Source organism: Ziziphus jujuba, chromosome 3 (assembly GCF_031755915.1).
Source record: "Ziziphus jujuba cultivar Dongzao chromosome 3, ASM3175591v1".
Classification (NCBI taxonomy): Eukaryota; Viridiplantae; Streptophyta; class Magnoliopsida; order Rosales; family Rhamnaceae; genus Ziziphus; species Ziziphus jujuba.
In genome coordinates this window covers 5,368,442-5,384,299 of record NC_083381.1, presented here as the reverse complement: position 1 = coordinate 5,384,299, position 15,858 = coordinate 5,368,442, and the positions used below count along the sequence as shown (strand labels likewise).

At 30.9% G+C, this 15,858-nt stretch overlaps 1 protein-coding gene across 1 annotated transcript; it reads right to left on the bottom strand.

Moving 5' to 3' along the window:
* Positions 1–13,605: 13,605 nt before the first annotated feature.
* Positions 13,606–15,534, bottom strand: LOC107422000 (protein SHORT-ROOT). Its single transcript, XM_016031379.4, has one exon. The coding sequence runs from the start codon at positions 15,372–15,374 to the stop codon at positions 14,061–14,063; it is 1,314 nt and encodes a 437-aa protein (XP_015886865.3). The 5' UTR covers positions 15,375–15,534; the 3' UTR covers positions 13,606–14,060.
* Positions 15,535–15,858: the final 324 nt, after the last annotated feature.

The following is a 15,858-nucleotide window of genomic DNA, read 5'->3' as shown; positions in this document are numbered from 1 at the left end:
TTTCCTTTTGTCTAATTCTTTCTAAAAAAAAAATATTTAATTAGTCTAATTTACCCTTAATGAACCATGTGACATGACATGCCTCATTAATGATAAATTAACCAATTATTGCCACTTGTTTTTATCTTGGCTCTCAAATTACCTTGATTCCCTCTTTTGATCAATGGTGGAGATATAACTAGAATATTCCTTTTTATAAATTCCAAACTTTCAATGGCGATAACTCTTTACTCGCACCTCGAAATTAAAAAATAATATGATATTTGAAATCGTCAAATCGTGAGAATTCATATGACATCCACTTCCATCATGAAATTCTCGACAGAATCTTTATGAAATCTTTAAGGCATCTTTTTGGAATCTTTTTAATGCTTATTCCATTCGAGCTCAAATCTTGCTTCCCACCATAATTCGACCCGAGAAATCCATTTTTATGGTTGTTTTCTTAAAATTCTTCCTCTTTTACCTAGATTAAGAAAAATATATAATTAAGTATCTTTCCATAACAAATTAACGCAAACTAACAAATATTAAGCTATAAATATGGCATAAAATCATCAATATTTAGACCTAACAAATACCCCCAAACTTAAGATTTGCTAGTCCCTAGCGAAGAAGAAGAATAAGAAAAATCAATCTTTTAAAGAACATAAGATACTTTAATAAGGTGCCTCAAAGATTGTATAACATATGAATTTTCAAATGGTTTCAAAGTAATTATATAACCCAATACCTTATCTTCCATCCAACATATATGATACTTCGAATGTGAGTGTGTGGAAATCAATTTATACACTTAATATCATGCATTTGAATAAATTTACAAGAATTAGAGATTAATAATAAAGTATGAACTGCCATATGCTTGACTTAATTATCACTCTCCACTAATATAGGTTAATGCACCACCTTAAATGATTAAAACTTCATGGCTTTTATTGTTAAGGCTAAAAGGGTATGGCTAAAGAAAGAAAAGGATAGAATATAATAAATCAAAGAAAGAAAGCTAAAATTAAATATCAATGAATAAATTACTTGTAAAATTTGTTTATTTCTTAGAACTTCTGTTCTTCTTTTAACTTCAATATAAACTCACAAATCTCCTATTTCTCCTTTTCATTTTTTGTTCTTTTTCACATCATATATATATTTTTTCAATTGTTTTGCATTTTTTTTTCTTTTTCACTAAAGCCCCAAACTCATTTTTTCTTTTTATTACACATTCAAACCTCCAACTTACACAAAAATACATACTAAATCCAAATTCACCAAATACTTAACCTCCAAACTTTATTTTTTTTTCCTTTTTCTTCAACACTCCCACTAACTCATAAGCATATATTCATATCAATTCAATTAAAGCTCTCTTTATAGTATGTTCAAGGTAGGAAAAAGGAAATTTAAGGCTCAAAAAGGGTACGTAAATGTGGTTTAATGAACAAAAGGCTCTAATACATCTTTATGCATCCTAAAGGCTCAAATAAGGTATTAGTGGAAGATAATGTATTAGGTTGGCTTGAAAGGCTCAAACTTAAACAAAGATGGCCTAAATCATCTTCTTAGTAATGCATTCACCTAGGATTTCGCCTCAAGCAATAATCAAGCAAGTTCTAGAGTTCAATTAATAATAAAGGACTCTAATTCATGCAAACCTTCTTCAAAACACAATCTAAATTATGCATTATTGATTATGTACTCAAAATTTATTGAAAATAATAACATGTGATATAATTTCAAGTATTTAAGCATACATAAAAACAAATCAACTATCTAAAAACCAATTTATTTTCAATCATAGTCTTATCATTGGCTCATTAAAGTACTTAAGAAAACACCACAAAAACAATTTTTTTTTTTTATAATGAAGGCAAATAAAAACTAAAACTAACATGTTTGAAAACTAATAAAAACACTTAAAAGGACAAGATTTAAAAGATGCAAAGCATGATTTTCACCCCCAAACTTAAAATGAACAATGTCTTCATTGTGAAAAACATAAAATAAAGCAAAAGTAAATAAAAGGTAAAGAATACTCCCCTTTGAAGACATGAAATGTTCCTCACAATGTGAAAACTTGGAAAAAACCTACATGTTACATTTTCCCTACGCACCATGCGGCCGAAAAGAAGGGCATGTACCCATGCAAGTTGACGTACTCCAATGTATATTCAAGGTGGTTATACTCCAAAAACCTAGCTTTAGACTTGAAATTCTCAACATTCATCTTTTACTCTTTTGCACCTAAACATCTTAGAACCTTGTAATAATTCAAATAAAACACATCAAAACATCCTAAAACAAGAAAACAACTGAAAACAACTAAAATAAATAGATAAATATAAGGTAAAGAAAGAAACTTGGATTGCCTCCCAAGAGCGCTTATTTAAAGTCATTAGCTTGACTTCATCCTTTTGATGTTCAACCTGGATTAAATATGTACATGATGTCATCCTCATAATATTGTCCAAGCTTATGATATGGAAATTGTGCATGATGATAATCTTGTGGTCTTAGCAAACTTTTAACTCCTTGTCCTATATAAGTCTCAATTTGAACTAAAAGCATGAATTGAACTTTCTTTTTGGTAGATTGGATTCTTTTAGGTCCAAAAATACTTTGTTTGTCTCCTTTTGGGATGCATTTAACCTCAATGGTTATACATCTTGGGCTCTTGAAATTTCAATATTTGGCTTGAAAAGTGGAGATTTAGCCTTTATTGGTAAGCAATCTTCATGAAATGCGGCCATAGCTTTATCCTCATCGGATTTGGCCAAATTTTGGCTTGATTGATTCCTTGACTTATCCTCTTCATGATCCTTAAGCCCTTTTTACAACGAATTTGAAGGAAAATTAGAAACTTCCCATGAACTAGTGATAGTGCGTTGGGAAACTTCTTCTGGTGGGCAATCTTGGTCATGTGTGTGTACCTCATTAAAATTATCCAAAATTGAAGATTCTTGTTGTATTTCACTCTTTATAGACACCTCTTCATGTTCCTCAAATTTTTCATCATTATGTGGCTCTTGAAAGGATTCAAATTCATCAACTTGCTTATTACAAGTAATCTCCATGTTAGTTTCCAAGTCTTCTTGAGATCCTTGTGAAAAAGTTGTCGTTGGTTGCTCCAATTGAACTTGAAAGTTTGTACTTGGAGAATATTGATTTTGCAACTTGCCATACACTCGATCAAAGATGTGCTCATTGGATAACTTGAAAGATCTGAATTGTCATACCTTGAATAACTTTGTCGATCACTCCATCCAGAATTATATGTGTTGAAATAAAAATTATGCTTTGGAAAGTCTTCGAATGGCTCTTCCAGAGCAAAAGGATTTCCCACTTGACAATGTTCACTTAAATGATTGCCTCCACACCATTGACATGTTATAGCTTGAATCCCAAAATTTTCAACTTGATTATATTGTCTTGATAAGTCTTCAATTGAGTTTTCTAAAGCAAAAGGATTTCCCACTTGACAATTTTCACTTAAGTGATTTACTCCACACCATTCACAAGATACAGCTTGAACTCTAAAATTTGCAATGAGTTTAGACATGATAGCAAGATTCTTTTGTAACTTGATAAAAATTTTACTTGAAGAACTAGTTGGCTCCCCATAATCCCAATAAGGTTGATGATCATAAGCTTGATATTCCATGATTTTCCTAAAAAGAAAACACTTAACAAACCAAAGGTTCAAATTAATTGCATGTTTATCAAGCAAACAATTAAAATTAAACCATAATATACAAACTAAAATTGAAAATAATAAAGATAAACAAAAGTTGAAAATAAGAAAAACCCCTAAGTATGCATAACTTTTAACCTAGACACCAATAAATTAAAAATACAATTTTGGTTTCAAGTACCACAAAATAAGTATTAAAAATTCAAATCAAGTTGGCCAAACAAGCAAAGAATTAAAACCCTAGCATGCAACACTAAAACCAAAACTAAGAAATAAATATAAAAAAAATTAAATAAGAAAACAATGTTCAAAATACTACTAAACCCAATCCGAATTAATATTAATGCCTTAAACTCCGGCAACGGCGCCAAAAACTTGATGTGTAAAATCAACTTGCAAGTGCACGAATCGTTTTCAAGTAATAATGTGGAAAAATAGGGTTGTCATACCTAAGGGATTAAGAATTAAGTACCAAAAATAATTAGGTTTTGATAATGTTTGAACTAAAATTTAAGATGGCAATTGAAAATAAATAAACTAAATTAAACAAAAGCAATCAATTAAAATTAGATCAATTTCAAGTAAGAGAGAGAGAATTAAATAATTATGAATACTAGGACATTTGATTTCACCACTAACTATTCCAATTTAATTACTTAAATATGTGAATTTAATTTACTAGTAATTTTGTTAACCACACTTAATCACAAAATTAATCAAAAGTAGTTTCCACTCACAATTGATAATATTCACATAACCTAATTTATTCCTTCCGGCTTATAAATTAAATCATACAAATTCATTAAACATAGATTAAGCAAATAATATGGCATGAGACATAACTATTTTCCAATCAATTATGCATTCATGTAAATCATTGGAGATCCATAATATTATCCTTTTCCAAGCTCAAATATTATTAAAATCATTCATTCCTTCCGGCTTATGAAAGCATTAAGCATACCAATGATTTATTAACAAAGCATATTACTAATTAAATAAAACTCAACATATATTAAAATAAGTAGACCTTTATAGTTAGGGCTACATCATAGCCCTAGCTATGAAAATTAGTTCATGGAAAAAATAAATTCAACATCCATAATTATTAAAAATAATAAGATTCACAATTAAAGAGAAAAGAAAAGAGAATAAAAACTATTGAAGAAATTCTCCTCCAAGAGTTCTCAAAGTCGTAGCCTTCTTCTCCAAGCAAGCCCACATCTCTATGCTCCCTCCAAACTCTCCAATTGATCTTCTAAAACTCTAAAACTTTAAAACCCTCGAACCCTTAAGAGAACCTTAGAAAGTCCAAAAACTTGGTTTGTTTCTATTTAAGCCTCCTAAAAGCTCTTAAATAACTCTCTAAACTTGTATATCTTCCTTCAATGTGGTGGGGGCTATATATATAAGACATTGGGAATCTTTTTCTCTCTTTATTTTCAATGTGGGAGTCTTGCAATATATATATTTTTAGGCCATCAAAGGATTGGACGAATTTTATGTGTAAAAAGGAAACTTGGTATTACTTGCTTTCCAATACTTTCCTTTTGTCTAATTCTTTCTAAAAAAAAAATAGTTAATTAGTCTAATTTACCCTTAATAAAACCATGTGACATGACATGTGCCTCATTAATGATAAATTAACCAATTATTGCCACTTGTTTTTATCTTGGCTCTCAAATTACCTTGATTCCCTTTTTTGATCAATAGTGGAGATATAACTAGAATATTCCTTTTTATAAATTCCAAACTTTCAATGGCGATAACTCTTTACTCGCACCACGAAATTAAAAAATAATGTGATATTTGAAATCGTCAGATCGTGAGAATTCATATGACATCCACTTCCATCATGAAATTCCTGACAAAATCTTTATGGAATCTTTAAGGCATCTTTTTGGAATCTTTTTAATGCTTAGTCCATTTGAGCTCAAATCTTGCTTCCCATCATAATTCGATCCAAGGAATCCATTTTTATGGTTGTTTTCTTAAAATTCTTCCTCTTTCACCTAGATTAAGAAAAATACATAATTAAGTATCTTTCCATAACAAATTAATGCAAACTAACAAATATTAAGCTATAAATATGGCATAAAATCATCAATATTTTAGACCTAACACACAACAAGAGCATACCATTAGTGAAGGTTCTTTGGAGAAATCACCTAGTCAAGGAGGTAATTTGGGAGTAAGAAGATCAATTGCAAAGTTAGTAACCTCACCTCTTCCAAAACTAAGGTATGAATTTCATGGACGAAATTTATGTAATGGGGGTAGGTTGTAACAATCCATACCAAAATACCCATATTGTACAAGTTTGACCAGGTTTGATTAAGTGGATAGTATGTGGGTTCAATGGTTAAGATTTTTGGTTTGACTGATGTATCGTTGTGTAGAGCTCGTCGATACAGTTCATAGACTGGTAGCACGCAAAATTTGAATTATGGATAAAAAGTTATGGTTCTGTAAAGTTTCAAATATCATTTTTATATCAATGTCCAAATTAGTTCCAGATTTTCATTTGCTAGTGACCCAAGGCTCTATATAAATGTTGGTAAGCATGCCCACCAAGAAATAAGTCCTAAAATAATAAATTTGTCCCCCAAACCCAAGAAATTTATCTTTAGACCCACGGATCCAAATCGGATCGTTTCAAACCCATTTTATGCCTAATCGTTCGTCGTCGTTTGGTCCAGATCCGGCCATCACCTTGATGCACTCATTATCCACCCATATTACCCACCGTTGGATGACCTCACGGGCTAAATTTCAGGCCAAACCACTAGCTACGCTCCAGGATTGGCTGTTTTAAGCCAGTTGTGGCCGTTTTGTGTTTATCGACCTTTTGAGGCCATCCCACACAACCTTTCCACCATTTTTGGATCTTCTGAACTCATTTTTGTGGTCCATTTGCCAAGATTTCTCACCGTTTGAGAGATATGTCAAGGGTAGTTTGGCCAAGATTTCCATTAACTTTTCCCGCCACCAGAGTCATCGTTGAATTGAGACACTCATGTTGAGTCTGGAGCCGGTCCTACAGGGTAGCAGGAGTTAACATCTTATGTACTGTGAGTGGTTATATTTTTAAAATGTTTTGGGCATGTAGTATAATATATATGGTTCGGTTATTTTATGTATATAGCATTTGATTTAAATGATTACTTTATGCTTATATGGATATCAGCATTTACATATATGTGTTATTATTTTATGTGGATTTTCATAAGATTTTAAATGGTTTTTAACTCTGATGAGTTCGTACTGAACTTGTGGTTCACGTTATTTAAGTATCCTGGCATTTGAATTGATGTTTTACATCATTTTGGAAATTAATTGATTTGAGAAAGTAGATCGAAAATTATATTATTTTAAGCATTTACAAGTATTTTACAATTTTATGTGCTTAAAATTGGTTTATGATGATATATATTTCACTGTGGTATTAGCATGAAATGATTATTTGAAAATTTTAAATTATGATTTATACAAGCATTTGAGTTGGAATATTAAATTATGATTTATGATGTAGTATCGTTTGGAAAACTATGATCTCATAAGATTGTTTTGACGGATACTATATTGTTTATTTTTAATTGATGTACCATAGAGTACTAATGTTTCGAATTAGTATTATATTATAGCGTACGAGTTTGCCACGGTGCTGTGAGGTTGGGTTCGTCCGGACGGTTTATTATTGTCACAAACCGTGAGATTGGGTTCATCCCAATGATTTATTATTGTCATGGGCCGTGAGGTTAGATACATCCCAACGGTTTACCATTTTTAGGATACCTTTCATACATTAAGGGTTGTGAGGTATGTTTATCTCACAGTTTACGGTTTGGTATATCGTATGGTACATTATAATGTTCTAAGTATATTATTGGATTTTCGATATTGTGGTTATTACTGCACTTTCATAATTATTTTGTGAAACTGTGTTTATAATATTTTATGCTCAATATTTATATTTTGATTAAGACATTTTACAATATTATAATGATTGTTCACTTTATACCTTTATAAGCATCATTTTTACGATATTGACTTGAGGTACAACTTTGAGTTTTATGAAATGATTTTTAAATGGGAAACCTTTCAAAAGAGTGGAACAAGATGTCTTGAGAGAAAGTTCTACGGAAATAAAGTATTATTTTCCTATTACACTATACCACTAACTGGGATATCTTATCTCACGTTTTAATTTGTTCCCATAGGTCTAGGCAATTTGTTGGCAGTCTACTTCGCACACCATTTGTTATTTCGTGCTTCCCACTGCAGCAACAGTACTTGTCCTTCTCTATTATCTTTATCTTTCTAGATTTAATTTTATCAGTTGTTTCTTGCAAATTTTATAAATACTCTTAGAATGCTTTGATCTAGTTATTGGATACAGTATTAACCATATTATATATGTGTGTAGTTATGACTTATATTACGATAGGCTGTAGTTGTAGACCATAATTGTGGATTTATTGTTGTTGTAATTTTATCTATATAATGAGGTATTATTTGATATTTCTTATGTTTGTTTATCCACATTTTAAGTGAGGTTCTATTGGATATTCTCTAAAGATTGTCCAGTGGGACTTCACCCACCTAAGAGATCTGATGTGTAAAATCAACTCTCAAGTGCACGAATCGTTTTCAAGTAATAAAGTGGAAAAATAGAGTTGTCGTACCCAAGGGATTAAGTATTAAGTACCAAAGATAATTAAGTTTTGATAATATTTGAACTAAAATTTAAGATGGCAATTGAAAACTAAATAAACTAAATTAAACAAAAGCAATCAATTAAAATTAGATTAATTTCAAGTAAGAGAGAGAATTGAATAATTATGAATACTAGGGCATTTGATTTCACCACTAACTATTCCAATTTAATTACTTAAATATGTGAATTTAATTAACTAGTAATTTTGTTAACCACATTTAATCACAAAATTAATCAAAAGTAGTTTCCACTCACAATTGATAATATTCACATAACCTAATTTATTCCTTCCGGCCTATAAATTAAATCATGCAAATTCATCAAGCATAGATTAAGTAAATAATATGGCATGAGACATAACTATTTTCCAATCAATTATGCATTCATGTAAATCATTAGAGATCCATAATATTATCCTTTTCCAAGCTCAAATATTATTAAAATCATTCATTCCTTCCGGCCTATGAAAGCATTAAGTATACCAATGATTTATTAACAAAACATATTACTAATTAAATAAAACTCAACATATATTAAAATAATTAAACCTTCATAGTTAGGGCCACATCATAGCCCTAGCTATGAAAATTAGTTCATGGTAAAAATAATTTCAACATCCATAATTATTAAAAATAATAAGATTCACAATTAAAGAGAAAGGAAAAGAGAATAAAAACTATTGAAGAAATTCTCCTCCAAGAGCTCTCAAAGTCGTAGCCTTCTTCTCCAAGCAAGCCCACGTCTCTCTGCCTCCTCCAAGCTCTCCAATTGATCTTCTAAAACTCTAAAACTTTAAAACTCTAAAACCCTTAAGAGAATCTTAGAAACTCCCAAAATTTGGTTTGCTTCTATTTAAGCCTCCTAAAAGTTCTTAAATAACTCTCTAAACTTATATATCTTCCTTCAATGTGGTGGGGGCTATATATATAGGACCTTAGGAATCTTTTTCTCTCCTTATTTTCAATGTGGGAGTCTTGGAAGATACCTTTTTTAGGCCATGAAAAGGGTTGGACGAATTTCATGTATAAAAAGAAAACTGGATATTACTTGCTCTCTATTACTTTCCTTTTATCTAATTCCTCCTAAAAAAATAGTTAATTAGTCTAATTTACCCTTAATGAAGCATGTGACATGATATGTGCCTCATTAATGATAAATTAACCAATTATTGCCACTTGCTTTTGTCTTGGCCCTCAAATTGCCTTAATTCCCTCTTTTGATAAATGGTGGAGATTTAACTAGAATATTCCTTTTTATAAATTCCAAACTTTAAATGATGATAACTCTTTGCTCGCACCTCGAAATCCAAAAATAATGAGACATTTGAAATCCTCAGATTGTGATGATTCATATGATGACATCCACTTCCACCATAAAATTCTTGATAGAATCTTTATGGAATCTTCAAGGTATCTTTTTCGAATCTTTTTAATGCTTAGTCCGTTCGAACTCAAATTTTTCTTCCCACCATAATTCGACCCAAGGAATCCATCTTTATGGTTTTTTTCTTAAAATTCTTCCTCTTTCACCTAGATTAAGAAAAATACATAATTAAATATCTTTCCATAACAAATTAACACAAACTAACAAATATTAAGCTATAAATATGGCATAAAATCATCAATATTTTAGACCTAACAAGATCGTGGAAGGCTTTCTAGGGTGGGTTCTGACATTGTCCTTTTTCAAAATCAAATATTGTTATAACTAATATACAAAGGCTACTTATTTAAATTAAAAGAATGTAAACTACCATAACAAAATGTTTATGATTTATCAACCTTTAATAAGTCAAAAAATTTCATAATTTAAAAAAAAAAGAAAACATATTAAAAAATTTTGATTTAATCCGCCTAAAAAAGATTTTGATTTACAATTTTTTGTGGCTTCCTAATTTAGAAATTTATCCCCATATATATATGTACATATATACTAAATTCATCCATATGTATAAAAATAATTGGTATTTTGTATTTAGTATTTGTTTAGAAAATATTTATATTTAATATTTACCAAGATCTTTAAAGAAATAAGTCATAAATATAAAGACTATCAGCTATATGATTTTTTTTTCCCTTAAACTATTCAAATTATTAATTATATAAATCTTATTCAAAGCAAGTAAAATAATTCAATGGTTCGAAATCATTCAAGTGCCTATTTGGCAGAGTTTTTTTTTTTTTTTTGGATCAAAAGCTCTACTCGAAGGGCAAAAATTCTTTTGTCAAAAAATAAGGGTGTTTGGCAAAAGTTAACAAACACTTGTTGATTAAAAAAAAAAATAGTTTTTTTAAGTTATTTTAGAGAAGCCCAAATTTTATGTTTTTTTAGAAAAACTCTTTTATTTTAGCTTGTATGAAAACTTAATGGGCATTTAATACAGTATTTTGTAGTTTATATAGAAACTCATTTAGTATTTAATACAATTTTTTTAATTACATCCAAGCACTTATTAATTTTTTAATAATAATTCTTTTTTAAAAAGATCTATTATATAAAACTTTACAGACTAAAACTATATTTTCATCGGTTATACCAAACGAACTCCAAAAGATGTGACGTTTATAGTGTTTATTTAACTTGAGATTCTTTGTTCCCATAAAATTAGAGAGGATCCTAATCTTGAAGGTGTGCAAGTGGTGCAACCGCATAAGGCCATATAATTATAGTGGCATGATGTGTAATTAATTCTATATTTGATTGCTGATTTACATAGTTTTGCTTTATAAAAATAAAATTTTGGCTTTTGTAGTGGCGCCAATAGATATGTAATTAGTTCTATATGTATTGATATTTGATTGTTAATTTATTATACTATCCCAACTCATTTATGATCATTTTCCTCAAATTACACTCCAACGTCAATCACTATCAAGTTCGTCACATTCATCATGTTTGTCATTATAAATGGGTCACTAACAAGTTTTACTTCTTTCATAAATAACATTTTTAACTAATAAATAGATAAGAAATTTGTATTTTTGTTAAATTAATGGTCATGAGGATAAACAAAATTAAAGAAAAAAAAAAGGCAATTAAATTATAAACATTAGAAAAGTGTTTTTTTTTTAATGAAAAAATAGTATATTAATGAGCGAAAAAATATTTTGATCATTTTTATAAAAAAAAAAATTATACAACGCACTCCAAATATTAAAATCGATCATGATCTGTATTTTACATAAATTTCCAAAAATATCATCCTTAATTAAATGTTCAGTATGCATCAACTGAGCAGTATTGAATTGTTCAGTACATATCAATCAAATGATGTAGATATTATAAGGTAATAAGAACTAAACGTACTTTTAACCTTTAAAAAATAATTTTACTCCTTATGGTAAAAACATATAACTATAGTTCATATGCATTATAAATTGTTTTAATATAAATTTATCTGACAAAAGAGGTTTATAAATATCCTCCAATTCGATCCAACCTTAATAATATTTTTCATGTAATTTTTTATGAAAAATATTTTTAATATTTGATTAATATTTTATTGTTTAAAAATTCTCCATCGAACATAAGTACATTTTAAACAATTCAATAAAATTTATGAATAAACCATACTTTACTTGAATATTAAATATTTTTGTTTCTGAGAAAAATAATTCAGTTTTTAATTTAAAAAATAATTTCAGTTTTGGTTAATTGAACATATTTATATGATTCAATTGGTGTATACCAAACAATTTAATATGATTATTTAGCTGTAGTCTAACAAGCATTTAAGGAAAACGGATATTTTTGAAAATTTATATAAAATATAGTAGGGGGGAAAAAAAGGTGGTGTAAAAGGAAACACCCCAAATAAGGCATATAAATCAACATAGATATGACTAGAATTAGGTGGTCGAAAATTAACTTGGTAACCAATCAAGAAACAAGCCCAGGTAGGAAAGTAAAAAATTAATTTCTTTTTTCAAAAATTAATGATTATTTTATATTAATTACAAATGTGTGAAGATTTTTGTGGAATAATGATACCGAAGAAACCAGAATTTATTTTAGGTAAAAGGAAAGAAAAAGTTCTTCTAACACGTGCAATCACAAAGTATGGACAGGAGAGAGATATCAGTGATATGTATCCAAAGAAAGAGAGAAGAGAGAGAAAACGAACAAGAAGGTCTAATTCAGTACTACCAAAAGGAAAAGAAGTTCCAATTGGTTTCCGGGGGATATGATAAACATGTAATACAAAAGAAATAAAAGGAAGAAACAGTACCAAGCCTTATCTAAAACCAAAAGTTGCATTCCACTATATAATGTTGGCCTAAAGGCAGTACATGAATATGGTAATTAAAAGAAAATATGCTATTCAAATCACTGGACAAGAAGGCAAACATGGGATCTAGTTGGTACGGTTCTGTTGGCCACCCAAGGCATTGCCCTTTTGGGCCCTTCCTTCTTTATGTCAATTTATTTGTATACTTCCACTCAATAGTCTTTCTCTTTGAACTTTTCTCTCATATATATATATGCTTTTCTTCTTCTGTTGAAGATACTTCTTGACGTTACATAAATCAAAGACAAGCCCTTTTTCCTGCTAAAGTAAGAGAATCGGTTTGACAATATTGGTTATATATCTAAATGCCCTTTTTTTATTCTACTAATAATGTATTAAATTTAATAAGTATTTTTTTTAGGAGTTTAATTTAAGATCAGTAAATAAATTAATTGATGTTGTATTTATTTATTCTGTGAATCTTTCTGCAAAAGCGATCATACTACTATCCTATCTGTTAGCTAATACATTAACGGCATGCAAATAGTACTGAAGCGTCCCAATTAATTTTACTCTATGAATGCATCTGTGTCTAAACTCAAATATTTCGTTTAGCTAGTTTTCTTTTCCTTTTTGGGTCCATCTCCTTTTCGTTAATAGATTTATCTCTTATTCTTTCTAAATCCATGCATTTTCAGTTGCAAATTTATCATTGCTTCTAAATATGATGACTAATGGTCATTCTCAATCAAACAGTAACATTACTATTCGTAGACAAAATGACGAACTATATAAGTATACTAACTATAAATTAGATTAGTCACAGAAGAATTAATTAATTAATTGATATTGATTTCTTAGAAATTAATTCTTTTAGTATCCATTAATCACAATATTAATCAATTTTGCAACATTGTTGCACAAGTTCAGTCTCTGCTTGAGAGAAATATAAATACGGGTGTGAAATCAAAATTTATTAATTAATTATATATATTATATATATAAAAGAGGTTTTGCACTAATATTGATGAACCCTTTACATAGAATCCCACAAAGGAATGATGGGAGAGCACGAAATAAGGAAGGCAATACAATACAAATGCTACAAAATTTATTAATAGAAGCACAACTTCAAACACCTTCAAACAACAAGAATGCATTAAAAGCAAAAAAGATAACAATAATAAAAACTAAATATTAATAATCAATAATAACACAAACTCCCAAGCACAAAGCAAAACAAGAGGCGGACATAGGATAGAAAACAGGCTATATATGCACGAATATCGGTGGGATATAGATCAGGGAGAAGTTGGTGCATGTTCTTGGCCAGTTTGAATAAATTCCATTCTAGGATTGACTCGATTGGATATGTGTAAGCTAGCAATTGATGGTGTAGTACTTTTTTGGAAATATAATTTGATTAACTAGGGCTTCCATGCTGAAGCCCATACTGCCGGTTCCTCCTTCCATGTTAAGTAAATTCCTGAGTCATGCGCCACTTCTCCTTGTGGAAGGGCAAGTGACCAACCAGTTCTGTACCTCTTTAGCAATGCCTTGACATCGTCCACAACATCATCACTAAAACCGACCGGCAAAAAGGCCTCTTTGAGTCTCTCAGACCATTGGCTCCCTTTCTCCCTTCTCTCACATTCCCGATCATTCTCTTCATCACAAGACAGAACCCTAACTATGCTTCTTAGGCACTCCCTTTCTAGCATCAACTTCTCATTACTAGTTGGGACAAAGCTCTCCTCAAGCATCTCAAAGTACAAGGTGTAAAATCTAAGGCACTCTTCAAAGCACTTGACAAAGTCGTTCCTCGAGGTTGAGAAATCAGCCTCTTCTTCAACAACCGTCACAACTTTTGGCCTCAGGGATTGGAACATCCGAATCACGGCCTCCCTTTCCTCCACTTCCACTCTTCTCAACGACCCAATACAATTCACTACAATAGCCTCATCCTCTTGAACTCCTAGCCCTTCTTTAGTAAGCTCTCCAAGATGATTTAACCCACTTATCACATTAAACTCAAAGGGAACTCCCATTAACCTAGCAAACTTCTCCATTCTTTGGCTGATTTCCTTCATGACCAAATTGACGATGCTAGCTGTTACCACGACGGTGAGCTTTAACCGCGGAGTCTCATCATTTCTTGTTGCTAAAGCTTCTAGCAAAGTAGGCCACTGGGTGCAAAGGGTGTTGCTTACGTCAATTATATGAAGTTTCGTCTCCCCCTCCAAGGCTTCCAAAATAGCACCATTTGAAGCTACATGACCGAAAGTTGTCCATGGGCTTAATTCCTGGAACTTCAATATTAACTTCCTAGCTGAATCAAAGGAGTGGCTCTTCTCAGCTACCGAGGTTAGGGTTTTGTAGCATCTGAGGCCGGAATCAGTGGCCTTGCAGAAAAGAGCCTGCAAGAAATAAAATGCTATTTTCTGATCACAATCTCCATAAGGGGAAGCAAGCTCGTTCAACATCCAAAGTAGGTGATGGATTTTACTAGAATCCTTCTCCGATATTGCCCTCGCGCACTCCATAAGAAGCCTTGAGGCCCATTTATCTGATGGACAGGGCTCGCCGGAGTCCGACGAACGGCTGGTCGATGTGTGGCTGTTCTGGGGCTGCTGCTGATTGCTGATTTGCATGTCTATGGCTGCTTCTGCCAGACCATTGATGATCTGCTTGCTGGAGTTCAAAAAGTGTGCTTCTTTAGGAGTGAACAGAGTTATATCCATCTGTTAGATCCAACAGGCCCTTGACTTGTGAGAGTCTGAAGCACCTTTCGAGGCTCAATTCATTTGAGCTGGGAAATGTCCAAGTACAAAGCCAAAGCTTAGAAGCCATAATATATTTATTTCAAGTCATTGTCATGCAATTATGTATTAGTGAATATGAATAAATTATATAATATATATATATATATATGTGTGTGTGTGTGACTTCTGTACTGCCATAGATATTTAAAATTATTTAGACACACATGTAGGCGGACCATTTTCCTTTGCACAAACTTTCATAAAATGTGTGCGTACAAAGATCTTTACAAAAAATCATGTGTGATTTTGAAAGCAACCCCCACACACTCAGATAAATTTCTTTTGGGACAAACCATGCGCGCTGAGAAGAGTATCTATGCAGCTAATGAAAGATTAAAGTTGATCATAATGAGATATTTTTGTGTTCATTTTACCTCCTTTCAAAGGTCTGTCCCCATGATTG

Excerpts from the sequence above, each read along its gene's own strand:
- LOC107422000 (XM_016031379.4), bottom strand. The coding sequence starts at position 15,374 with ATGGATATAACTCTGTTCACTCCTAAAGAAGCACACTTTTTGAACTCC.